The sequence below is a fragment of the Podarcis filfolensis genome, assembly GCF_964270895.1.
Source record: "Podarcis filfolensis genome assembly, chromosome: 8".
NCBI lineage: Eukaryota > Metazoa > Chordata > Lepidosauria > Squamata > Lacertidae > Podarcis > Podarcis filfolensis.
Window position 1 is genome coordinate 64,250,571 of NC_139611.1, and position 27,837 is coordinate 64,278,407.

The window sequence follows — 27,837 nt, forward strand, 5'->3', positions numbered from 1 at the left end:
TGCTTGCCTCTCCTGGAAACTATTGCAGAAAAAGCTCTTTCCTGCAATTAAAAAGTAACCCAACCCGCATCATTGGGCCGATCAATGTGTAGCTTTATATGTTACGTCGGAGACCTGCAGCTAATGGTTAGGTACTTCCTTCCTTCTTTCCTTCCCCGGTTGGAAAAGAGTTGAAGGAGGGCGGGGGGGGGGGGCGGGAAGGAAGAGAGAGGATTGCTTTTCCCGATCCTCGGTTGAACATGCCCACAAGCAGACTTCCAGTTGTCGTGACACGATTGAGTTATTCTCTTTAAGCAGAGCAGGAAGAGTCTGAACATTAAGAATCCTGGAGGGGATTTTATTCATTCTGCCCTGAGGTTGAGGCAGTACTGCACTGCATTGATCTTAGCTTGCCACACCAAGGTTGTTGTAACTTTGCCCCCTTGAGGAATAGCATCCTTGTGGATTTGCATCTGGGCCTTAGAAAGGTGTTTAAAAAGAAGAAATCTCAAAACTTCTGGCTCAAACTATTTTTAAGGACAGCTTCCAGCTTTGCTCCAAAGGTATGAATAATTGAGGCTTCCAGGCCTGACTCGGATAGAGTTTATTTAATGCTTGTCTGAAACAGCTGTGTGGTAAGATCTGATGTAAATAGAAAGGCAGGTGGAAAGTGGGGAGGGGGATTGGATTGCAAATCTCTGAAGCAGCAGGTTAGCAGTCTAAACACACTGGAGGGTTCCCCACCCACCCCAAAGTGGTAATGTTTTAACATCTAAGGCAAGGAACCCACATAACTCTCAATCCATATATTTAGAATTCATTTTCTATCATAGGAATGCAAATGCAAGCTTTTACAGCTTTGTGAGGAGGGTGAGCCAGGCTGAGTAGGGCTCAGTGATTCATCCAAATTAATGAAATTGTGTCCTGGGTATATATGTGCGACACTTTTATCCCGCTCTTCAACTAAAGGGATCAGGATAGCCCATTTTAGCCTCACAACAACCATGTTAGGTGGGTTAATTTGTGTGATGGTGAGAATTGCCCAAGATTACCCAAGATGACCCAGTGAATTTCATGGCTGAATGGGGATTTGTACCTCCGTTTCGGACCTTAGCCAAACATTCTAAACTTAGTAACCCACATTTGCTCTTGAGACTGTGAACTTGTGTTCTTGTCTGTCATGGTGTGGCTTGGCTTGTCACCTAGGAATGGTCTGGGTGACAGTCCCGCAAACCAGGATTGGTAGGGTTCTAGCCCCTGCATTTTTTACTTTGTTATAGAAAGGTGCTGTTCTGAAAGCCTGTGGAATGGTTCTAAATATGTCCTTGGTCAAATGATCAGGCATCTCCATCAGGCATCTGGTCTGCACATGCAAGTAGTAGTTGTTGGCATCTGTCTGTCTCTAGAGACAATGGAGTGCACTTCTGAGGGTGAAGTCAAACAGCTGCATTAGCAGCACCCAAGTGACCTCCCTAGGGCGTATGCAGTGGTAGAGGCCTGAGATGGAAAGATGGGCTATGTTAGAGAGTGACCAAGGGAAGTATAACTCCTCCCCTACAAAACCATCTTGGGTGTTAAGATTGGCTTGCTCCACTTGCTTGCTCTATCTTGGTTTCTCCACTGCCTTCAGAAGTTTGGGGGTAGCAGTGACCCAGCATAAGGAATTATCTGTGGCAGCCTCTAAGTTGTGGAACTCCCTCAGCATAGAGGTACTTCTGGTATCTTCATTATATAGCTTTCAGCGAAACATCTCTTTATGCTGCCTTTTGACACTTGAGTGGTATATTTTTTAGGACCCACCTTATTTCTGTGATTGTAAGTTGTTATAAGTTTGTAAGTTGTTATAAGTGTGATTGTAAGTTGTTATGACGCAGGTGGCGCTGTGGGTAAAACCTCAGCGCCTAGGACTTGCTGATCGCATGGTCAGCGGTTCGAATCCCCGCGGCGGGGTGAGCTCCCGTCGTTCGGTCCCAGCTCCTGCCCACCTAGCAGTTCGAAAGCACAATTAAGTGCAAGTAGATAAATAGGTACCGCTTTATAGCGGGAAGGTAAACGGCGTTTCCGTGTGCTGCTCTGGTGCCGGTTCGCCAGAGCAGCTTCGTCATGCTGGCCACGTGACCCGGAAGTGTCTGCGGACAGCGCTGGCTCCCGGCCTCTTAAGTGAGATGAACTCACAACCCTAGAGTCTGTCAAGACTGGCCTGTACGGGCAGGGGTACCTTTACCTTTACCTTAAGTTGTTATAAACTGTTTTTGATATTGTGTTTTTGTTTTGCCCTGGAATCTTAGAGTGAAGGGTGACTAATAATAATTATTATAAGAATAATCATTGCCTGCTGGTTCACTGGATGGCATTGTCAGTGTTGAAGAAAAATTCGACAGCAAATCTAGTTGGCTTCTTATGAAGAATGAGAGGGTGCTATCTTGCCCTTTACCTCAGGCAGGAAAATGTATTGGGCTGCTGGTCCTGGACTTACACCACTTTCAACTGCAGGCAGAATGCACTTCTGAATTCTCCCACCCTGCAATGTGGCGGGGGAAAACATTTCGCAAGTAGAACATTATAAAATGGTAATGCTCTGCAGAACCTTGCTCCCCTTTGACCTGCTGGGAGTTTTTGTGCTGTTCCTATATGAAGGTAGGTAGTGCTTTAAGTGGCACAGTCCTCTCTGCCAGTTCAGGATTCTCATTCTGCTGTACCTGCAGACCAGGGCCACATCTGTATATTATATTGCTCTTATACCACATTAACAGTCATGGCTTTCGACAAACATTCTAGGAGCTGTAGTTTCTTAAGGGTGTTGAGAGTTTTGCCAGGCAGGGCATTGTAAGAATGGCAGCTCTGTGAGGGAACAACTCTCAGCACCCTTAACAAGCTACAATGTTCCAACATTATTGGTATGAGTGCTTTAAATGTATGGTGAAGATTGTGTCGCGGGTGTATCAATCTTATACCCATGCTAGGATACCAAGGTGGCTCTGCAGTCCTTTTGTAATTCACAAGAATGAGCTAGTGCAGTATCATGGTCCAAAGGGGGAACATGAGCATATGAAGAATTCAGACTATCCATCCTTCAAGTTTAGCATTTTCCACACTGGCTACCAGTGGTTCTCCAGGGTCTCGGGCAGAGGGAGGCTTTCCTCTTATCCTGCTCTCTGAACCTTTTAAATGAAGATGTCTAGGATTGAATATGGGACCTTCTGCTTGCCCTAACTTCCTTCTGAATCAAATGTGCATAGGATTGGGCTGATTAATGGCTGACTGTCTGGCAAATGGCATACTGGTGCTCTGGTTGCAAGGAACCCTGACAGTTCTCCTTTGATGCTTTGCAGTGTGCTTGCTGCCATGCAGAATCTGGAGGCTATGCTGTAAGCTCCTAGTCTCAGTCTCATTTAGGACAGAGATAAGGCAAATCTTGATTAGTGCTTTATGTGGGTGGTGTGTTGGGTGTGTGTGTTGTTCTGTTAAGGTGAACCTTAGGGTGGAGCACTGAAAGTCATGGCGGTAGTGTTATTTTGAAGAGGTTATATTTAAAACTCTAGCCTGAGGCAGCTGCCTTTTTCTGCCTAATGATAAAGCTGGCCTGCTAATAAAGTTTTTCACAGGTTAACAATTTCCAGAGGGTTAGCCCAAATAGGTGTGTTGTAGCAAGACTTTTGTTCTTTCCTGGTTAGTAAGGTTTGTGAGCTTATTTACAAGGCTTCTCTAACTTTTTCAGACCTGGACCCACCACGCATTTGGGGATCCTTTTATTTTAACCACATATTTTTGTTTTGGTAGTGCTGTTGCTACAGCCCACCTTAGATCAGGCTGTGACTCAATAGTGGGTCCTGACCCACCAGTTGCAGGCCAGTGCCCTAGGCTGTGTGTCTAGGAGTTCCTAGGCTGTTGGTTCAGGAGTGTTAAACACACTCGGGACTTTGAGACTATTGCCTGGAAAGTGGGAGTGTCTCCTTACTGTGAAGACTAGAAGAAGCTAGCAGGGTTGATTATGCGGCCCATGCTGGCTACTGCCAGCCATCTCTGTTAGCAGGAACCTGACATAGCATGAGCATTCTGCCTCTTTTATAAATTTTAAGAATTTGAATGTTCAGCAAAGAAGAATTAGAAGCCTACACTGAGAGGGGGGCAACCTTTTCAGCTCAGGTGCCACATTCCCATCTGGGAGATCTTCCTGAGGCCACATACCAGTGGTGGGTGGGACCAAAGGAAAACATGGGTGAAGCAAGCAACAAATGACATTTCAGCCAAGCAATAACACGAGGTAGGAAGTATGGTTGGTGAGGGGTGTGGCTTAGGAGAAGGTGTGGCCTTGAGAAGGGCCAGATAGAGTAGTTTAAAGGGCTGCATTTGGCCCCCAGGCTTGGAGAGCCCCATCCCTGTCCTAAACAATGCTTCGATTTATGTTAATTAAGGCACCCAGGGTGCTTCTTGAATGAGAAAGAGGAAATGGCTCGTGAGAGGTAAGGAAGGAAGGACATCTTACTAAGTTAAAGAACATTGGATTTTTTTTCAGTTGCATGCAAAATGTACAAGGGTGTGTAATATCCATAATTATGTTGCACACCATTTCCCTATCCACCCAGCTTAGAAGCACTAATGTGGGGCGGCATTATTTGTAGATTTCAGTTTTGTCTGATTCCTTGTATTGTATAAGGAAAGGATACAAAGGAGGGTGAATGGCACATTTTATCCCCTTTGTTGACTGTCTGGTTTACCCTATTGATTACCTGGTTTATGCTAATACATTTTTGGTTGTTTGAGATACAGCTAGTCTTATGAGAACTGCAGTTTTATTGCAAGACTTTTCTGCAAAATACACAGTTCATTTTCAGGCGGACTGGCTTGACGCACACACAACTGGAACAGCCATTGATCTGTTCAAACCTGGCTTTGCCAACCTTTGCCAGCACGCGCCTGTTTAAAGGCATCACTACTTTCCCTGTCTATTACTATTTATTCTTAACCAGTTGGCTCAATGCAATAACCAAAGGAGTGGTTAAGCTTTACATTAGGGAAAGGGAAAAGGAAGAAATGCACCCTGCTGTGTTTGTCTCAGACTGCCCTGTGGGGGTAGGTGGGCTTCCTCCAATTCTTTTCTTTGCTTCAAAAGAATAATGTTGCCTCATTAAATAAATAATTCAGTCCCTTCAAATACTGTGACATTTAAAGTAAAGGCTGGCAGTCTTTTCTGTCACAAACAACAGTAGCCCTAAGGGCTGAGTTGACCCTTAGGTTAACTAAGCTTTTGGAGTAGGATCCTTTACACAGTCCAAAGGGCACCACTCCATACAGATTGGGACTTCGCCACTCTGGACTTGGGGTCCTCTTTAATGTCCTTACTGCTGAAAGAGAGTTTGTTTGTTTGTTTGTTTGTTTACTCACCACATAACAGGGGAATGTTACCTATATTCTCAGTTTGGGAGAAGCTGGAAACTCTGGCTGCCTGCCTGGCGTGAGATGAGTATCAGGAGGGGAAATGATTGTGCTCTGTGTAAGTGTGGCAGATGACAGGTGTGGGGATTAGCATGACAGTAAAAGGGTGCCTGCCTGTGAGAGCCATTCAAGGGAAAGGTATGGGGGCATTCTGGACTGTGCTACTTTAGACTGCAGGTGAGGAGCTGCATGCAAAACCTTTTCTCTCTGATGTGCTAGTTTTATGTACAGAGGGTTTTTTTAAAAAAGTGCAAAGCATTCGTAAGCTTCCATCACTACCACCATAGCATCAAGTGGCACAGCCCCAAACATTGTGAACACACCCTCCCACATCATTCTGCATATCTAGGGAACGCTTTATACAATCCACAGAATTCAGTGCTGGTATTTTTCCTAGAGAGCGCTACTTTAAGCAGTAAGGACAGGGTTGCATGTTTAGGGAGGATCATAGGGAGTTGCCTTGTAGAGTCAGATTATTGGTCCATCCAGCTGAGTACTGTCCACACTGACTGTCAGGGGCTGTCCAGGTTTTCAGGCAGGGGGCATTGCCAGCCCTATTCAGAGATACCAGGAATTGAACCCAAGGCCTCTGCATGAATAGCAAATCCTCTACCGCTGAGCTACAGCCATTCCTCTTAAATTCCAATGCATTAAAAAAACCCAAAACTTTCCTGCAAATAGGGTGGTAGCGTGATAGGCAAATGAGTGAAGTCTACTTTTCACATAAACATCCAAAATGTGGTATTTTCCTATGTGAAAAGAGAAATCTGTTGTGTACACAACATTCAAACATGGAAGCCCCACTACCTTCAGCTCCAGGTGGTATAAACTCACTTTGATTTTGCTGACCCTATAAACTGGCGATAGAACAGCTCCAGCTCTCACATTATCTGTTCCTCTTTGTGCAAGCATTGTTCAGAGTATAGCTGAGAGCAGCAACTCCGATGATTGGGTTCCACCAAGAATTCCCCCAATTCCAGCTTCACGAATTACAGTTCAGTGTATCTCATGCTGTGAAGCGTTATGGGAAATGTTCTAGGGCAGTCCATAATAGCAGTGAGCTCTTCCTTTTGACATGTGGGCATGGTGGCAGATTTACTAGCTTACAAAAAATGTAGACATCTCTGTGCAGCGGGAGGAGGACTGCGTCTTGGTGGCACCTTGGTGTGGGGAGCAGGAACATTATTAGGTCATTTTTTTTTAAAAAAAGGGCATGAACGCATGGGGGGGGGATGCATAAAACATGCAAGTGCTAATTTATATGCATGGATGCAGGCTGAGCCTTTAAATGTCACAGAAAGCAAGCCAAGTAATTTCATGTCCAGATCACCCCAGGTATGCTTTTAATTTTTGCCCCACCTTGTATCAGTTCATCTTCAGTTCATTTTCTCCCAATTTCCCAGCAGATCCTGCTCCAAATCAGTTCAACCCTCCTTCAGTTACTCCTATTCATTTTCCTCCAATCTCTGGATAACACCCTAAGTTGATTTATTTCCCCAAATTAGTATCCTACCCAGTAATCAAGATCAACACTGGTTCAGTTTCCCCCTAAAGTGTACTACCTGCTTGATAATGCTTGGAGTGCTCAGATAAAGATTCGGGGCACACATCTTAAGGCAGCCCTGTTCAGGGAAGTTTTTAATCTGTGATATTTTAGTGTATTTTTGGTTTCTATGGAAGCCGCCCAGAGTGGCTAGGGAAACCCAGCCAGATGGGTGGGTACAAATAATAAATAATTATTATTATTATTATTATTATTATTATTATTATTATTATTATTATTATTATTTCCCAGGCCCACAGCTAACAACGCCCAAGGGGGGAACCACCTTTGCCACGCAAGGCTGGAAAATGTAGGTCTTTGCCTATCTAGACTCTTGGGAAGCTATTTGCTTTTCCAGCTTGGTGACCCTTTCAACTCTTCATTCTTGTCTCTGTTTCAGAACATCACTCCGCAGTTGTTTAATTGCCTCCCCTAGTGCTATGTCAGGCTTTGTGTTTAGCTTGTCCCTCGTTCCCTGCGTGCTATCCATGCTATCTGGAAAAGGCCAGAGCATCAAGTAACAAGTTGTGGCAGGGGGACGGGGAGGGGGAATGGTCACAGAAAGAATCCTCTTATTGTTTCTGTCAAATCGGGCAGAGTGCTGTCAGGAAGCATGGAAACTGCTCTGGGGCTTCCTTGGGATGGTCTTCTGGATAGCTCAGTCCCCCCCAGAGAGCTACAATTCCCAGAGTTCCCTGGGAAAGAGGGACTGACTGTTAGAGCACTCTGGGAATAGTAGCTCTGTGAAGGGAATAGGGGTCCCCTATCAACCCTCAGCATCCATAACAAGCTACAGTTCCCAGGATGCTTTGGGGGAAGCCATAATGGTTCAAAGTGGCAGGATAGTGGGTCTACTTAGGCCCCATCTGTGCTATATAATTCCAACAGCCTGACCTGATACAGAGAGTAGCAATCTATTGAGTTGGGTGGGGTGGTTGCTTTCTTCTTCCAGTGCAAAGGGTTTGTTTTAACTTTAGTTATCAGGAATCTCACTCCAGTAACCAGGAGAAAGGTTAGTGACAGCCTCTGTGACATGCAAGGCTTTTGTCATGCTTGGGATTTATTCATTAATCCTGCTGGACAGGCAGCCGTGCATTTTTTCCTGACTGAGGTCTCAGTTCTGCAAGCGCCGCAGCTTGGCTGCCTTCTGAGTAGGGCTGTTTAATGGGGCTTGAATTTAATGCAGAGTGATAGTTGGGGGTTTTTTGTTCATTTGTTACAAACAACTTGGAATTTAAGTTGTTTGAATCCTCCTGCTTTTTAGTCATAGGGATCCAGAATTTCTATCAGTGCCAAAAGCAAGCAGGAGATAATAGGTTTTCTCTTTTCTCTTGATAAGTTGACAGCAAACAAAAGTTGAGAGGCTTGGTAAAAAATAGCGGGGGGGGGGATAATGATGGGAGTACTTCTCCTCCCTGGCTCCATCTTTATTGCTACCTTCAAGAAAATATAATAAGTGAAATTTCTTCACAACTGCTGTGTAGCTGAATGCACATCCCTTTGCCAAACGCTTAGTATTTCAAGAAAACAAAGCACTTTGGCTTTCATCATCCCTTGCCTTGTGTCACCACCACTTCCTTAATTCCATTTTCACGCACGCTAAGAAGCATTGTGGATCTTGGTACATATGTATTTTACATTCTCTGTCTTGTTTCATACTGTTTTAATAATCTTGGCTTCCCCCACTGCACCCCACCCTGAAGAATTCTGGGCATTGTTTGTGGATATTAAAAATCTTTCATCAGAGGTCCATAGTAGCTCCAACTTTTTTTTTTTAAGAATTACAATTCCGTGGGGAGACGGAATGAATTTCATTCCCCACCCACCCACTGTGCATTTCATGATTTGGAGTGACATTTCACAAATGGTTTTTGCTAGGTTTTTATTTATTTATTTTAATTTTTTTTTATACAAGAAGCAACAATCAACACTCAACCATCCCCCACACCCACCTCCAGAAGCAATATTGAAATAATATTTAAATTTTAAATAACTATTAAATAATATTTATGAAAGATATTTGCATGTTGCCCCATAACACAACAGTTTTGAGGCAGTATACAAGAAAGAAAGTTGTGGTGATGGTTCCCCCCACCAGCTCCAGATATACCGTACCTTCTGTCTGAACTCTCTTTAAAAAAAAATCCCCTGCAAACCATTTAAGGAAAAAAGGGATCATGCCCTGTGCGTGCCAGAAATACTGAGCCATATCGCCAAGTCACAGAGGGAATTTGAATATAAGTTGTTCCCTCTGGCTCTCTGTATGCGGTATGCTGTGTGATCAGGATTACCGGAGTTAACTTGGTTTGTGTGGGCAGGGCTGATAGATGGATAATCTGCTTTAAGAGTGGGTGTTAGTGACCTTCTGATCCCTTACAGCCATAAAATCCTAGGATTGGCCCAGGCGGGGAGCTGTTCACTTGCCCTGGGACTTGCAGTGATTTTTTCCTACAAACTCTTTGCGTTGATGCAAGAAGATATGTAGGAATTGGTCTAAACCTCCTCCCCCCCGGGGGGGGGGCACAATCCATAATGTGAAACTGCCAAAAAGCAGAGCTTGGACAGGAATGCTATTTTTCAGCATAGGTAGTTGTATTCTAGCAAATAGGTGTGCATGAAGCAGCCATGCCTGTAAGGCCAGAAATGTTACTATTTATGATGTTAAGATGGTTTTTTGGGGTTGGGGACCAGATTTCCCTAAATGTGTTATAACAATGAATAAATCAATGCCAGGAGTATTAAGGGAAGCTGGCAGGTGCTGAATCTAGCAGTGTCAAAAAGACAGGCCAAACCAGTTTTCTGTGCTCAGAAAGTGACCTGAAAGAAGATGGGCCATTAGCAAGAAACAAAGAGAGCAGAGTACTGGACCATTAAGAACAGTCTGGGGATGCAAATACTGCTGCCCAGCAGAGAGGTGGAGCCCTCCCCCCACCCCTTTGAGTAGCAGAGGCACAGGCCAATGGTAGCAGACAAAGGCCAGGTTAGGGTTTCAGCTGGGGGTGGGGGAGCTCCTTGGGGTCGTTTAGGGAGAAGGAGGGGTAGAACTCCATGTGATTTGGGGATGATAGGCTGGAACTAAGAAACCCAGAGGATGCTTTTTTGCTGTCCTTTGAATCCAATGCTGTCCTTAAGCCCCTCATAGGATGTGAGTGCTTTGCAATCCCTCCATCTAGGTGTAGGTTGTATATACAGTGGTGCTTTGGCTTACAACCATAATCTGTTCCGGAGGTCCGTTTGTAAACCAAAACAGGTTGTATGTAACCCAAGGCGCGCTTTCACCAATGGGGCCTCCAAAATTTTTTTGTTCATAATAATAATAAAAAGGCTTGTAATCCCAAAAAAGGTTGCAAACCGGGACATGCACTTCCGGGTTTGACATGTTTGAAATCCAAAACGCATTCAAACCAAGGTACCTCTGTATGTGCAAATAAAAGCACATATCATAAAGACACTACAAGTCTCTCTTGTGTTTCATTGTCCCCGAAGGGAACATGGATCCTGGTAAGTGCACCTGCAACCCCTGGGCTCTTGGACTGCTTGTGGAAATTGGGATGGCATGTAAGACTGGTGTTAGAAGTGGGATCTGTGTTTCCTGCAGGGGAAGCTGAGAACTAGGTGTGCCTGAGCCAAAATGGAGGGAGGAGTAGTGACACCCCTTGAGCAGCTGGGCCAAATCCAGCAGCAAATCGAGCAACAGATAAAGCAGTGGAACCAGTGGTTCAGTGAAATGAAACAACTTCAAGCAGAGTATGTGAGAAGTCTCTGTTGAGAGGAAAGTGTGACTCCCTGGGAGGCAGGAGCCCTGCTTGGTGAGATGCTACAAGGTGTCAGAAGTGACCCAGGAGCTCAGCTGCAAGGCACTCAAAAGGAAGGGGTAGCTAGAGAGATCCAGAGCATAGGTGGGCAGGGGAAGGGCTTAAACTGAGAAGAGATGCAGTCTGTAGCTGAAGGTGTGGGGGAAGGCATGTTGGCAGGAGACGAGAGGCTGCTGATTGATTTTTCTACCCCCTGGGTTGCCTGCTGTAGAAGAAGGTGCAAAAGGAGAAAGGCAGGCAGGCAATTTGAACTACTTCAAATTGATTTCTCCACCCCTGGGGTGCCTTTTGTGGAAAAAGGGGGTGCAAGAGGAACGGTGGCTGCAGAGATGCCAGAAAAAAGAGAGCAGATGTTTCCTGCTGAATTGGTGAACTTACCCAGTTTCTGAGGGTGATAAAATAGTGGACTGCTCTCGTGCATATGCCTTTCTCCACTGCAGATTTATTAAACTGGAAAGCCACCACCCCTGGAAGGTTGTCAAGAGAGGAATGTGGCCCTTGGGCTGAAAAATGTTTTCCCATAGCTGGGGCACAGGAAACTGCAGATCACAGCCTGACCCCAGAGTGACAGAAGATGCCCTTGCCATCCATCCCTAATTAATTAAACAAATCTTTGTTCCTGCACTTATAACTTCTGCATGGCAGGGAGAAATCCAATGGGTGCAGCATTCCTGATCCATGCTGGATGAGGCATTACCTGCTGAATTTCTGCTAAATATGCTGCTGAGAGAGGCAGGGGAGCTCTGCCCACCCCACCAAAGGTAGCAACCCTGGACCAGAATGTCAGTTATGTAAATTGCTCTGGGATCCTTGCCATGAAGGTCTTAACAAGGTTTTCTTAAACCTTTGGGTGTCAGTGAGTCACAAGGCAGGGGTGTTATCACAGTTGCGCTGGGGGGGGGAAGTGTTATACAGTATTTGCAATTCCCAGGCTATTCAGGTATTAATGATTCAGTTTTAGAGACTAGTTACGTGTTTGTGCATGTGTTTTGTGTCCATCTCAGGGGTTAGAGCTCTTGATTCAACTTGCAGGGTGGGGCTGTTGGGAGTTGTAGTCCAAAGCATCTGGAGGGTGCCAACTTAGTGAAGGTGGCTTTAGCATTTGGTAGCCTGACTACTGTGGCCCATGTGTTAGGCACCTTGAGGCTGGATTACTGTAACACTGCCCTTGGGTCTTGTTTGGAAGCTCCAGCTAGTAGAGAATGTGGTGGCCAGATTGCTAATGGGGGCATCTAGCTGGCTGCAGTGGCTGCCCATCTAACTATTGAGCCAGGTTCAAAGTTGAGCTGCACTATGTGATTCTTCTGGTCATCAGTTTTGGCCTGCTGTCCAGATGCTTAATATTTCAGACCATGCATAATCAATCTGTGGATTCATTACCACAAGTTGTAGCAATGCTCATGAGTTTCATCTGAGTTTGGCACAAATGCAGTCAGTAAAGTACTGGATCAATGACACGGAACCTCAGGCCCAAGGGCCATATGTGGCCCTCCAGATCTGTCTGTTTGGCCCCTGGAACTCTCCCCAGGCCACACCCCTCACTGACCTTGTTTCTTTTCCACTTTGAGTGTTTTTGCCTGGATTGGATGTTGTCCTTGAACTCTGACAAAGCTTCTTGCTTGTCTGGATGTAGGATGGAGGGAGCTGTGTATAAAAGCTACCCTACTTTACAAAGGTAAAATTCATAGTTGTTGCTCCACCCTCCGTTACTTCTTGGCCCACTCACCACCGGCATGCGGTCTTCTGAAAGGTGCCCAGAAAAGAATGTGGTTTTTGGGCTGTAAAATGTTCCCCACATATGGACTGGAAAAATCTTCATCTTCTGACCTGACAAGGCAGCTCTTCTGTGTTTTGGGAGACATAAAAGAATTGTCTCCACTAGTGGAAGGGAGTTCTTCCCCTGGGGTTCTTCAAAGGACTGTGCTAGCACTAGTAAATTATGATTAATGCTACAAGTTGCACTGAAGTTTGGGTCTTGCTATTGATGACAGCAGCAGTGGCAAACTGTAGTGTGGCAAACCAGGTGAGCTTTGGTACAGCTGTTCTTTTCTAAGCCATTCAAAGGGGTGTACCTTTGGAGGGCTAATTTTCTGTAAGGAAACAGTACATAGTTGAGGGATTTATTGAACCTTATTTATTTCCTAGTGTCTCATTGTATGGTTAATTTGAATGCTTCAACCTTCCCAAGGCTCGTGTGTTTTTTTGTGTTTTTTTAAACCTATTGATAACAATGACTGGGAAGCAATAGGGGGGAAAGGAATCAAATGAGTTTGCCCTCAAAACTGCTAAACAGCCTTCAGACCATGCTGACGCTTTATTATGCTAATATAACAGCAGTGTAGCTGATGTAAAATTACACAACCAACCCCAGGTGATTTCAAGCTGGAATGAATTTGCTTTTAATGAAATACACAACCCTCACACTTGAAAAAAATAAATAAAAATTAATTAAAACTTCTCAATTCTCCAATATTAAGTGGCTTATTTCGACACATTATTACTACTAAGTGGATTCCCTCATGCCCCCATAGGCAGTGTTGCATTTTGACCCACTTTCAGGGGGTTTTAAGGCAAAGCTCTCTGTGTTAATTGGGAGCCTGTTTTCTCTCCCCCCCCCCTTCCAAGAAACACATGTGGGTTTAAAACAGCAACAACCCACCCTGCTGTACACCTGTAAATAGGGCCCAGCCCCGAACATTTTGGCGCCCAAAGTGGGAAATCCAAATTCCCCACTTCTGCATTAACACGCTCTAATCAGCAGAGGACACAACCCACTGGAAGTTCTTATTTGTGTGCTTCATTTTAAATGAACAGAAAACGAGTTTTCTGGTAATTTTCAAAGACCAAACAGGTTTATTGCAGCATAACTCCACTGAGTAGCCACCTTTGCCTCTAGCATAGGAAGCCACCTTATACAGAGGCAGACCGTTGGACCACCTAGCTCAGTACTGTCTTTATACTGTTAGCAGCTCTCCAGGAACTCAGGCCCAGGGACATTTCCAGCCCTATCTGGAGATGCCGAGGATCGAACCAGGGACCTTCTGCATGCCAGGCAGATGCTATACCACTGAGCTGCGGCCCTCTTTTAATTGCAACTGGTAGAAAAGGAGAGATAATTTTGTGACTACAATAAATCTGCTCTTTAAGGTATTGGGAGTAGGAACAGAAACCAATGGGGTTGACAGAAATTTAGGGACATGGGTGGTGCTGTGGTCTAAACCACTCAGCCTCTTGGGCTTGTTGATCAGAAGGTCGGCAGTTCAAATCCGCGCAATGGAATGAGCTACCGTTGCTCTGTCCTAGCTTCTGCCCACCTAGCAGTTCGAAAGCACACCAGCATGAGTAGATAAATAGGTACCGCTGTGTCAGGAAGGTAAACAGCATTTCTGTGCACTCTGGTTTCCGTCAGTGTTCCGTTGGTTGCGCCAGAAGTGGTTTAGCCATGCTGGCCACATGACCCGGAAAACTGTCTGTGGACAAACGCCAGCTCCCTCGGTCTGAAAGCGAGAGGAGCGCCGCACTCCCTAGTTGCCTTTGACTGGACTTAACTGTCCAGGGGTCCTTTACCTTTACCTATTGATGCAATGCTTTTTGGACCCTGCTAGTCCTTCTTGAAGAAAAGGAATTAATTCTTCTGGGAACTTCTGAGAATCAAACATTAAGATCTGCTGCCTCTTTTCATTGGATGCGTCTACAGTACACCATTGATTTTTGTTCCTAATACCAATTCTGTTTTGGAGTTCCCATTTGTGTTGCATTTCTTCTTAGGTGTCACAAAATTTGTGTGTGTATATGTGCATGTTTGCTATAGCAGACTAACACACCTACCACATAAATTGAATGTTCAGGATCTCTTGTGCACAGTGAGACTCACATAGAAAAGGCCAAAGACTTGGGCCACATGAACACCATATATATTTTAAAGCACATAGCTTTCCCCCCTAAAAATTCCTGGGAACTGTACTTTACCTCTCACAGAGCTACCATATATATATCTCAACACAAATTGCAGTTCCTGGGATTCTTTAGGGGAAGCCATGTGCTTTAAATCATGCTGTTGGTAGGGCCTTGTGCTCTGTCCTACAATGGACTATCCTTCATCATCATGCATTTAAAGCAGTTCCCGCCTGGCAGAATCCTGGGACCTGTAGTTTGTTAAGGGTGCTAGGCATTATAGCTTTGAGGGATAAACTTCAGTTCCCAAGGTTCTTTGTTGGAGGAGAAAGTGTTTTAAATGTATAGTGTGTACGTAGCTGTAATGGGCCTAGTAAATTAGTTTTTGTTTTGTTTTGTTGCTGAATTGGGTGGATGGGCTCTTTCCATCACTGGATGTGTTCAAGCATAGGCCAGCCAAGCCATCTGTTGGTGATGTTCTATCTCTGGATTTACTCCATTGGGGCACAGGTTGGACTAGATGACCTAAAAGACCCCCCTGCAAGTCTGTGATTTAATCAACTTCCTGGAAGAAGTTGGGAGAAAGGGTTATTGCTTAGCCTCCTGCAGATCATCCCGTGGTTGGGGTCTCCTCTAGCTATCACACTCCCATTTCTCCTCTTTCCCAGTGGTCTGGGGCTTGACCAGTGCTCCATGGCTGATGCCATGGCTATTCTTAATGGCAACAGCAGCAGCAGTCTGGTTTCATATTTCCTGTGTTGAATCCCTAGGATCCCCTTTGCTTGGCTTTAGAACTTTCTTTGGCTTCCATGGTCCAGTTCAGCAGATTGCTTTCTGTCTGCATGGAGGATTATGCGGAATTAAAGAGCTTTAACCAGCAGTTCTCCCCAGATAAACATCTTCTCCAAATTCAGCAGCCTCAAGTGGGAAGTTATGTAACCCACCTGGGCTTGGTTGGGTAACTGAGTTTGTTTTATTGGTTGGAGAGATGCCTTTTTTTTGGGGGGGGACAGTTTGTGGGGTGAATCTTTCTTGGCAAAACTGCTTTCTTACATTGCAGGTGAAATAAAGCATAGTCAATGGTTAAGAGACTAAGCTGTAGACTTGGCAAGTCTGCAGTTTGAACCTCACCTCATATTTTGAGTTTGGGTCACACCCAAACCATACATTTGAATACATATCACTTTAACGAAGTTGGAGAATCCTGGGAACTGTAGTTTGTTAAGGGTGCTGGGAATCGTAGGTCTAGTGAGGTCAGTACCCTTAACACACCACAGCCCATGACTGTTAAAATGGTATAATATTGCTCTAACTGTATGGTGTGAGCGTGGCCATTGTTACCAGTTCTTCTCCTGGATTGGATTGGGGGGGGGGCGTGCTTCTAGGGAGGACAAGACAGCCAGAGTCACCACTGAAAATCAGTGAGAATTCTTCTACGCAGCAAGAAGCAACGTAGATAGAACTACCATATTTTTCCATGTATAAGGTGCCCCCTATTAGACCTATTTTGGGGGTCTAAATTTAAAGAAAATGAGGGGAGATGGCCCAAAGTTGTTGAACTTTTTTTTAGGGGGAATTGCATGCGCACCATCACCCCAGCAGGGTCGTTGCTGGGGTTTGGCAAAGTGGGGCGCCACAACCCCCCCCCCCGCCACTGAGGGCGGGAAGCTCCCTATAGCGTGGGCCGCTTCCCCTCCATGCCACTGCGGGAAACACTCCTTAGAGCGCTCGCCTCCCACAGCGGAAGTTGCACACCCGCCAACCATCTGGCTGGCAGGCGCAGCTTCCCTTCCACGCCACTATCCATGTATAGGACTACCCCAGGTTTTTTACATGATTTTTGAGTCAAAAAATCTCGTCTAATACACAGAAAAATACGGTATATATTTGAATTGTAACTTCAAGAATTTATACCCGAGTTGCCTTTCCACTTCCAGATTTGGTTAAAATGTTTTTCATGTAAATTAGAAGTGCAGGTGTATGTTGTTTGGGATTTTTGGAGTAGAAAATGATGCAACTGATAAATATATTTGTTTCCTTAATGAGTTGCTGTTGGAATCAAGGCTTTATAAGTGTTGAAATAAAATGGGGTAAGAGCTTTGCAATAAAGTCTCTGGTTAAAACCCAGGATGTGAGAAGCCACTGCCCACTTTGGCAGTATCAGTTCTCCTTGGTTGACTTTGTTCTTGCCTGGCGCCTGGGGAGGAAGTGTTGATAAAAGGGGCTTCCGGCAGCTGCCTTGGCTACCTATGGCACACCTACCCAGATTACTTTCTGCTGAGTCATCCTTAAGATGTTGAACTACGTTTAACTCTTTCTTCTCAGCAGCAAGGAAAGGATTTGCTTAGTGCACTGAAAAGAGTATCATAACACACCCATGGGAGTGGGTGGCGCTGTGGTCTAAACCACTCCGCCTCTTGGGCTTGCCGATCAGAAGGTTGGCGGTTCGAATCTGCGTGACAGGGTGAGCTCCCGTTGCTCTGTCCCAGCTTCTGCCAACCTAGCAGTTGGAAAGCATACCAGTATGAGTAGAGAAATAGGTACTGCTGTGGCAGGAAGGTAAACGGTGTTTCCGTGCACTCGTCATGGTTCCGCTATGCCAGAAGCGGTTTAGTCATGCTGGCCACATGACCCGGAAGCTGTCTGTGGACAAACACTGGCTCCCTCGGCCCGAAAGCAAGATGAGTGCCGCACCCCATAGTCACTTTTGACTGGACTTAACCGTCCAGAGATCCTTTACCTTTACCTTTCCATAACACACCACTGTTGTACAAGATCACTTTGGGTTAAAACTTGTTCTTCACATTTGTGTATTTTGTTACATGGTCCTGGTCTCTTGGAAATAGCTGCATTGTTAAAAGTACCGCATGATACTCATTCCACATTTGTAAGAAATCAATATTTTAGCGTGGCAGCACACACACTTTGAAACTCCTTGCTTATTGACATCAGGCAAGACACCTTTCCTGTACTCCTTTTGGCGCCTGCTGAAAACGTTTTTGCTTAGGCTTGCCTATCCAGGCATGTAGAATGTCGGCATGTGTTTTAATCCAGTTTTAGCTTATTGTAAAACCTAGTTATTTTTTGAACATTTTAAATAATTGTTTTTAACTATTCATTTGCTTATAATGTTACTGCTTTATTCATTTTGTAAACTGCTTTGAAGAAAGATGCTAAGGCTTGTAGTAGGCTTGGAGCCTGTTAAGATCATCAAGTGGTGTTTAGATCATTGCTGTTTTTGTATAGCAAGGGATGGTGCTGCTGGACATATTACTAATGGGAAGTTTGGCTTTTTTGCTTTACAGAATGGACAAGCTGCTCCAGAAGGAAAAAAGGGAGCTCTGCCGAAGGTAAAACCGTACACATGAATCTTTTTGTGCTTTTATTACACAATGCTGGTTTGGATGTTTCACTATGGCGTCACTTCCAGACTCTTCCTCTATGTGACTTTGGTGTCTGGTGTGTTTTTTTCCAGCACAACTGAGAGTGAAATTAGTGATAGATTAGTCTGTGGCTTTAATTAATCTACTGCTTCTCCCCCTGCCTCCCCAGAAGGTGTGTTGACAGAGATGGTATTTGCCTTTTCAAATCACAAATATTTTTTACTACCTGATACACTCTTTCTTTTTTAACCAACTGAGGATCTCCACCATTCCCACTGAATTGCCTTGCCTTTGTCAAGGAGAAGTTTTGAACTACTTGTGTGTGACTTCACTCATGGAGGATGGTGGGCTTGCTAAGATATGCAACGCCTGGAAAATGCACTCTGCCTGCAACGGAAGCACAACTTTGGGGAAAGGTTCAGGATTGGTTAGAAAGCTAGTAACAACTGCAGTTATGAGTGATGATGAGAAATCAGAAAATATTTTTCAGTTTTGATGTGGGCGGGTGGTCAAGATTCACAGCAAGGTTCAAAAATCCACTCACAAATTTATTCAGTATTCAGGGGGCTGTGTTGGGGGGGGGGGGAGGAATCCTTCATTTATTTAACAAAATTTCTATACCACTTGATTGTAACAAAATCTTCAAGCTGTTTACGAGGGAGATTAAAATCAATCAAAACCGTTAAAAGCAAATAACTAAAACATGTTTAAAAACAATTGGAATCAGCAGTAAATGAAAAAGAGATTAAAACACATAAACATCCCCATATGCTACATATCAATAATAAACTCATTCTCTGAGTACTAGTCCTTTATATTATTGGCTGCCACAGTTCTGATTCTCCTTCGGAAGCCAGTGGTTCTGTAGCTGCTTAGTGTCAGTTTTTGTGTGTGCTTGATAGTCTGAATAAAATGAATGCAAACACATTTTGTTGTATCCTTGGCTTATTCGGCTTCCATGATTTAGATGTTCAGATTACTTGCAGCCTGGATAGCTCAGTTGGTTAGAGCGTGATGCTGATAATGGCAAGGTTGCAAGTTTGATCCCTGTTTGGGACAGCTGCATATTTCTGCATTGCAGGGGTTTGGACTAGATGATCCTTGGGGCCCTTCCAATTCTATGATTTCTTGAATCAGAAGGGGGTTTCAGAAGGGGAGATGAGACTGGAGGAAATGGCGGCTAGCATTTTGGATTTGCTGAGAATGTGGGTCCCTACACTGTCTGTGCGCATTAATAACAGCTGCCTGACTTTTGTGTAAAAGTATCCCCCACTCGTTTAAAATATTGTTTGGTTGACTAGGGATTGTTTTCTTTAAGGGTGAGGTTCCTATCTCTTTTGAGTCACTGAAACTCCATTTTCTAACTTTATTCCTGAAATCGTAGATTAGTGGGTGTCACAAGATTCCGCCTGACTTGTATAGAGGGCACTTTGTCCTACAGCGCCAGCCTCAGAGAAGATTTGTATAGCACGATAGCCAATGTGATACCCTCCAGAACGCCCAACAGCTCCAGCCAGCATGACCAATGATTAGAGATGGGGGAAGTTCTACTCCAACAACACTGAAGGTTGTAGGCTTGCCTCCCCCACTTGGAAAAGGTGCTAATTTACAAATTTCACCATCACTCAACCTAGGTATCTTCAACCTTTTCAAACCCAGCACCCACTTTTAACCCAAACATGCATTTGGGGACCCATTTCTCAGTCTATTACCACATATTTGCATGGTGGTAATGCTCCGGTTGTGACCCACCTTGGATCAAGCCATGACCTAGTAGTGGGTCCAGACTCAACAGCTGAAGATCATTGACTGAACTGACCTCTTTTCCAAAGTTTTAAGTGACTTGAAAATAGAGGAAGCATAGGCAGCCCCTTTTGCTATATCTGAGAGAAGGGTCTTTTAATTTCTTTCCCCTAAGACTAGGACAGAGGTGGTGTATCTTTTTTTGCCACTTGAGGCAAAATGGGAAGTGCAGTCTTGCTCTGCTACCATCAGCACTTCTGGTGAGACATGGCGCCAGCATTGGCACCAGGTTTGGGAGAGATCATGGTGATTTTCAGTGAGCTCTCGCAAGAAATCAGTGTAATCTTGCCTGAAACCAGCGCTGATGCCAGCACTGCTTCTCCACGAGCGGCAGAGGCAGTGCCGTAGGTGGGTTGCCCACAAGGGCACTGCCTACTTCAAAAATCTTTGAACTATACCTGAAAGTAATTCCTATAACAGCCTGGTGAAATGAATGTGAATTAAGTTCATTTTGGGATAGAACTTTGAACAAATTCTAGTTCAATCTCTTGCATGTGTTTTGTTTTTTTGTTTTTCCCCCCTCTTTGGGTCTTTAACCTTAAAGGTCATTATTGTTGGGGAATGTAAATTAAACAATTCACATTCCACTGTGTTTGTGTTTTGACGTTTTCTTAATCTTCTGTATATTTTATCCTTTCAGCACAGCAGCTTGTAATGTTCTGAATGCTGAACATTATTATTTTTTTGCTGAGGTTCATTTGGATGAACTTGAATTGATCTGTGAACTGAACATGAACCCAAACTAGTTTGTTTTGTAAAGAGACGAATGGGAATGGGAACCAGTTTGTTTTGGAACATGTCAAACTAAAACTAGTTCTTTTGAAAAATGAACTTTCAAAGTTCTGGTAGGATGTTTGCCTGCTTCCTGGCCTGAAATTAACTTTTTATTTTAAATTGTGCACAAATGTCTCTATCTGGTTAGTAGTTTTTCCAGGCAGCATTCTTTAGCTTGGCACCTTTTCTTTCTTTTTTAGAAATAGGAGCTTCTGACTTTGATTTATTTTTTTCATAAAAAACAAGGAAGATGGTGGACAATCCTCAAAACAGTCTTCATGCACCTCTTCCCTCTTAGCATTTTGGTGACGTTAACTGTGAAACTAGCTATAGACTGTTCTTTCTCTGAGCTTTTCTGAGGTTCTGTGTGTCCACTGTGCTTGGGCTTCAAATCCTCTGTACGTTTCTGAACTTGCAGAGTTAAAAAAAAGTTGTAGTCTTTTAATCTCTGAGATAGCTGACTTGAACCTTAAAATTGAATATGTCTTCATCATATTTTGGAGACTTCTTAGTGGGGAAAACAACTGCCTAATAAAATTATTTTTTATTTAATTGAAACCCAAATAACACCCCCTTTCCTGCTAATTTTAACAAGGAGACCAATATATTGGCATGTTGTCTTCCTGCACAAGGTCCAGTGAAATGAGTCAGAACAAAGTCTTCCTGTAGCTCAAGCTCCAATTCACTTCATATGCTGCAAAACTTCTCATTTTGCATTGAGTTCAGTGGGTCAGATCTGTTTGCTTTCAAAGTTTGTTGCCCTTAATGACCTCCAGGATCTACCACCAAAGGTAGCCATATTTCCCTGCCATGTTGCAAGACTGCCTCTAAAGATGCTTAGCTTACTGGTTTATTAATTTTATGATTTCCATTTAGAGACTGTCTGAAGGCCTTGAAACAGTTTGCAACATATGTAGGAACGCTGCAAAGGAAGGTCTTGTAAGATGCTCACCCCGTTTCTGAAGCATAGATGAGCTCATTCTTCACACCCACTAGACCAGCTAACATTCCTCCATCTCTCATCTGGGAGACGCCCAGTTTTATACCAGAGCAGGCTCTCAATCTGGAGAATGTAAAACTACTTCCATCCACTCACTCACACAGTTGTAACCTCCAAGGTTTGACACAACCTTAACTCCTGATGAGTAACCAGTCAGCACTGGTAGCAGACACAACATCAACATAGCACCTAAAGTGCCCCTGAAGGTGCATAGCAAAAGACCAGAAGCATACCTTTTGGGAATATTGAATAGTGATATTTCTAGAGAAAATACTAAATTCTTTCTGTATGCAACATCTGCGGTGAGAATCCTGGTGGCTAAGTACTGAAAGGGTAATCAAGTACCGACCAAAGAGGAATAGTTATGTAAATTATGTGAATATTTGGAACTGGCCAAATTGACGGATGTAATAAGATTAAAGCCAATGAATACAGTCAAGAAGGAATGAAAGTGCTTGAATGATTATTTAGAAAGACAAGGTTCTAATGTAAAAATTTGGCTGTGTCTAGAATGACCTCGTGAATGGAAAAGAGGAAACATATGTGTGTGTATATATACACACACACACACACACACACACACACACATCTATATATTAAGATGAAAATAATACTGAAATACAGATAAAATATTAAATGTGAAAGGAAGTGTTGTGAGAGTGATGGAAGTCTATTACTATTATTATTTTGTAAAATAGTGTTTATTGTATTGAAATATTATACTTTATTATTTTATTGTCTACTTTTCTTTGAATTTTCTTTCTTTTTTCTTTTTCTTTATATTATTCTTTATGTATGGCTTGTTATTGATGTATTTACTTTGCAATAAAAATTCTTTAATATTAAAAAAAAGGTTGTTGTAGGGTCCAGGAACCATATTAAAATGGTGGAGCAAAGTTTTTGCATCCAGGAGGTCACGGGATCAATCCCCAACATCTTCCATTAAAAGCAGCATAACATGGGAAAGACCTTTGCTTTCAGCCCTGGAGAGCTGCTGGCAGTCAGAGTACACACTACTGGGCCAGATGCTCTGACCTGGTACAACTGGCAGCTTCCAGTGTTGGGTGGTCAGGTCAGGGAGTCCCATTTACATGCCAGACCTACCTTCCAGTGGGAAAGGGTGCCTGTCTCTCTTTAATTGCAGACATAGCATAAATTCTGGTGACAGAGGGCAAGAAGTTCCCAGCAATCCAATCACTTGCTGGTATCAGATGCTCTAATCTTAAAAAACCTTTTTTGTTTTTAAGCAGCTGAATTGGTCAGAAGGCTTTCCTTGAAAACAGCTGGCTAGATCTTGCCAGTGCAATGTTATCCGTGATGCGGGGGAGCAGGATGGCTAGAGCTATAGGCTTGTAATCTAGCTAAATTGGTTTCCTAGCTAGTGCTTATGAACTGGCAAATCTGCTAGCTTGCCTGCATCCCATGACTCCTCTAGAGTCTGTGCAGTCGATTAGCAAAATATTAAGGGCTTGCTACTGAGACCTCTGTTGCTTTTTGTTGCTCCAGCTTTTCCTCTTTCCCGTTTTTGTTTTTTGAAAAAAGGTCTAGCCCACCTTATTCCTTAGGCTCAGGGTAAGTAACAAACTTCTCTAAAATACCAGCCTAAAGATCTGATCTCAGGCAAGCCTGTTCCCCAGTTAAGTCTTGCATTGCTGCTTCAAACTGCCCTTGGGGAAACATTCCTAGAACAAAGGGAGTGCCAGGCTGCGTTTCATTGCCCCACAGAACTAAGGAAAAGTCAGTAGCACGCAGCCCTGTTGGGACTCCTTGTCCCAGGTTGAAGGGCCTCCATTTGCAGTTGCAATTGTTTCAGTCCCGTATGGATGAGGAAGCCACTGAGCACTGGTGTTTGAACAGTGCTGGAGTTCTTTGATAAGCGTTTTTAGCTCTCCACAGCTATTGTGATGTACTGCCTAGATTGCTAGACATCAGTGTTGCCTAGATCAGGGATGGAAAATCTGTGTGCCCTCCTTGATATTGCTGGATCCCATCATCCCCAACCTAAATTAGCAAGGCAAGGTGGGGTTGAGGGGAGTTGAAATCAAGGAACAATTAGCAGGCCACACATTCCTCATTCCTGGCCTAGACAGCATGGTCCTGTCTGCAAGCCCCAACTAGCAAAGCAGGGGGATCTGGGCCACTCAACATCTTTCAGCCTAATCTACCTTGCAGGGTTGTTGTGAGTATAAAATAGGGGCGAGCCATATATGCTGTCCTGGGCTCCTTGAAGGAAGTGTAGGATAAAACATATATGCAATACTGTGTTTTCAAATGCCCAGTCTTCAGGGAACCATTTCTTCATGGACTTGTCTGCTGAAGATCTTGCCATGGAACGCCTGCATCTTCCACAAGATTTTTGGGAGAGCACACAGTCTACATATAAATAAAATGGTTGTTGTTAGGGTTCTGTGTGAGTGACTCCTAAAACATGGGTTCTTGGCTTATCAGTGCAGTTTGGAAGTTTGCTGTCCTGCTTAGATAGGAAGCCACTTCCCCAAGGTAGAGGGCTTTCCAAGCTGTTCATCTGAGCCTTTTGTTAACCAGAGGTACCAGGGGTTGGACCTTGGATCTTTCTGCATGTAGAACTCATGTCTTCCGACTGAGCTGTCCTCAGCCCCCAGGGTCACACAATCTACCCAACAGGCTAAATACGGCACACCCATGATAGCTTCAGTACACACCCTTGGAAACATTGTGGTTGAGAAGGGCACATGGGTGATCCTTTTGGGTCACTGTCACCTACCTCCGCGCCATATTACAGGGCGAGTATGGCAGGAGGATAATGAAACTGCAAAGAATGCAGATTTGCGCTCTCTCTCTCTCTCTCTCTCTCTGTGTGTGTGTGTGTGTGTGTGTGTGTGTGTTGCACAGCCACTGTTTCTTTATGTTGCTATGCTCTCAGACACATGCATCAGTTCCTCCCAGAACTCTTGACTGTCCCGTGCCAAGAATGGGCCCCAGCTAATGGCAAACTCTTTGGTGCCATTAAACAAATATATCAATCCTTCTCTCTCTCTCTCTCTCTCTCTCTCTCTCTCTCTCTCTCTCAGAGCCGTAGGCTTCAATTAATAATTGAATAAGGATCAGCTTTCAGAGCCCTGCATTCCTCATAACCAGCTAGCTTTTTCTGGCACTGTGGAAATAGCTTAGTTGCACAGCTAGGGGTGGGCTGGGGGATGGATGTCTTGAAAGCACTCCAAACTTCTTCTCTTGCTGTTTGTAACAATGCATTGAGCTGCCACAGGTTCTTGGTGTCCTGAAAATCCCATAACAGTCTCCTAAAAATTCAGGAGCAGTCTAGTAGTGTATTGCTTCAATTGATAATTTGTTGTCTAATGATCTTTTGGAGAGAGAAGTTTTTATTTTATTTTTTAAAAAGTGGGTGATACAAGGAAGGAAGAAATATTTTCAGTTTATAAGCAAATGATGACCTTTTTGCAAAGAATGTCAGTCAATCTACTTATTTATTTGTCTACTCGATTTCTCAAATTTACTGGGACATCCGATCTCGGTGATCATGGGCAGGAGGCGGAGTTACGCTAAGACCAGACCATGTCATTACCGAGGAGGCAGGTTTAGTCGTTGTTTGAAGACTATCCCTGCCTCCGGGTCTGGCCTTGACCGGATGGATACTGGAATCAACAGGGGAAACCTACATGACCTGAAGGTGTTGCTGTGTAATGCCAGGTCAATGATGAATAAAACCACTGCCATCCACGACCTGATTGTGGATGGAGGATTTGACCTGGCATGTGTGACAGAGACCTGGTTGGAGGAAGCAGATGGGCCTGTCCTTGCCGCTGCTTGCCCACCAGGTTTCTCTTACGCACAGCAACCCAGGTCATGTGGGCGGGGAGGGGGGGTTGCAGTGATTTTTAGGAAGTCACTAGCTTGCACCAGGCGTCCTACTGGGAAGATCCAGTTTTCTGAGTGCATGTTCTGGAAGTTGGGCAATAGGGGCAGTACAGGATTCCTTTTGGTGTACCGGCCTCCCCGCTGCACCAAGGATTCCCTGTCTGAGCTGCTTCAGGTCGTGGCGGATTTTCTCCTGGAGACACCTAGTTTGGTTGTCCTAGGGGATTTTAACATCCATGCCGACACGACCTTACAAGGGGCCGCTCGGGACTTCGTGGAAAGCATGGCCTCCATGGGGCTGTCCCTGAATAAGTTTGGCCCAACTCATAGTCATGGACATGCCTTAGACCTGGTGTTCACCTCTAGTGACGTGGGTGATCTGACACTAAGTAAAAGTGAAACAAAAGAAGTGCCATGGTCAGATCACTTCCTGGTGCAACTGGACTTCTCCGCGACCCTTCCCCTCTGCATGGAGGTGGGACCAATTCGGATGGTCCGCCCCCGCCACTTAATGGATCCAAATGGTTTCCAGAGAGTGGTAGGGGATGCTTTATCCCATGTTGATGGCCTTTCAGCTGATGCCCTGGTGGCCCGCTGGAATGCGGAGTTAACCAGGGCTATCGACTGTCTGGCTCCGAAGCGCCCTCTCCAATTGCATGGAGCCCGGACAGCCCCGTGGTTTTCTTCGGAGCTGAGGGCGATGAAACAATCGCTGAGACGGCTAGAGCGTCGGTGGCAAAAAACTCACTCCGAATCTGACCGGACACAGGTTAGAGCTCAACTTCGAGCCTACCAAGTGGCGATAGCGACGGCGAAGAAGACTTTCTTCACCGCCTCTATTGCATCTGCAGAAAATAGTAGCAGGAGACTCTTTCAGGTGGTTCGCAATTTAACGGAACCACCTTTACCACCGGGGCCTTGTAAAGACCCCAAGATCTCCTGCAACGATTTTGCAAAGTTTTTTGCAGATAAAATCACTCATATTCGGAAGGAGCTAGACACCACCGTGGGAGCAGGGCTGGGGCGGGAGAGTGCTAGAGCTCTGTCTGGTCAAGTTGCATGGAATCAATTTCAATCCGTTACCCCCGAGGATGTGGACAGGCTGCTTGGACGCGTGAAACCAACCACCTGTCTCCTTGATCCTTGCCCATCCTGGCTAATAAAAGCAAGCCGGGAAGGGCTGGGCGATGGGCTCTGCGGGGTGGTGAATGCTTCCCTCTGTGAGGGAACATTCCCAGATCCGCTGAAAGAGGCGGTCATTAAACCGCTTCTTAAAAAACCATCTTTAGACCCGGCCAGTATGGCCAACTATCGCCCAGTCTCAAATCTTCCATTCTTGGGCAAGGTGATTGAGCGCGTGGTTGCTGAACAACTCCAGGCACGCCTGGAGGATGCGGACCATTTGGATCCCTTCCAATCAGGATTCAGGCCTCATCATGGGACTGAAACTGCCTTGGTCGCGCTGGTTGATGATCTCCGGCGAGCTAGGGACAAAGGTGAGAGTTGTTTCCTAGTTCTGCTGGATCTCTCAGCGGCCTTTGATACAATCGACCATAACATCCTTCTGGACCGTCTAGAGGGGCTGGGAGCTGGGGGCACTGTTATGCAGTGGTTTCGCTCCTTCCTCCTGGGCCGTGTTCAGAAAGTGGTGGTGGGGGATGAGTGCTCAGACCCCTGGGCCCTCACTTGTGGGGTGCCTCAGGGTTCCGTCCTCTCCCCCATGCTTTTTAACATCTATATGAAGCCACTGGGAGAGATCATCAGGGGGTTTGGACTGGGTGTCCATCAATATGCAGATGATACCCAGCTCTACCTCTCTTTCAAATCAGAACCAGTGAAGGCGGTGAAGGTCCTCTGTGAGTGCCTGGAGGCAGTTGGAGGATGGATGGCGGCTAATGGATTGAGGTTGAATCCTGACAAGACAGAAGTACTGTTTTTGGGGGACAGGGGGCGGGCTGGTGTGGAGGACTCCCTGGTCCTGAATAGGGTAACTGTGCCCCTGAAGGACCAGGTGCGCAGCCTGGGAGTCATTTTGGACTCACAGCTGTCCATGGAGGCGCAGGTCAATTCTGTGTCCAGGGCAGCTGTCTACCAACTCCACCTGGTACGCAGGCTGAGACCCTACCTGCCCGCGGACTGTCTCGCCAGAGTGGTGCATGCTCTGGTTATCTCCCGCTTGGACTACTGCAATGCGCTCTACGTGGGGCTACCTTTGAAGGTGACTCGGAAACTACAACTAATCCAGAATGCGGCAGCTAGACTGGTGACTGGGGGCGGCCGCCGAGACCACATAACACCGGTCTTGAAAGACCTACATTGGCTCCCAGTACGTTTCCGAGCACAATTCAAAGTGCT

General features: G+C 45.0%; 1 protein-coding gene across 2 annotated transcripts in view; it reads left to right on the forward strand.

Moving 5' to 3' along the window:
- The window catches only part of RPS6KA1 (ribosomal protein S6 kinase A1), a 116,350-nt gene that overhangs the window by 30,627 nt on the left and 57,886 nt on the right, over positions 1-27,837 (forward strand). For both annotated transcript variants that reach the window (XM_083627088.1, XM_083627090.1), the window contains one exon: positions 17,973-18,017. In XM_083627088.1, the coding sequence (XP_083483214.1) occupies positions 17,973-18,017 (45 nt within the window). The remainder of the gene's footprint in view (positions 1-17,972; positions 18,018-27,837) is intronic.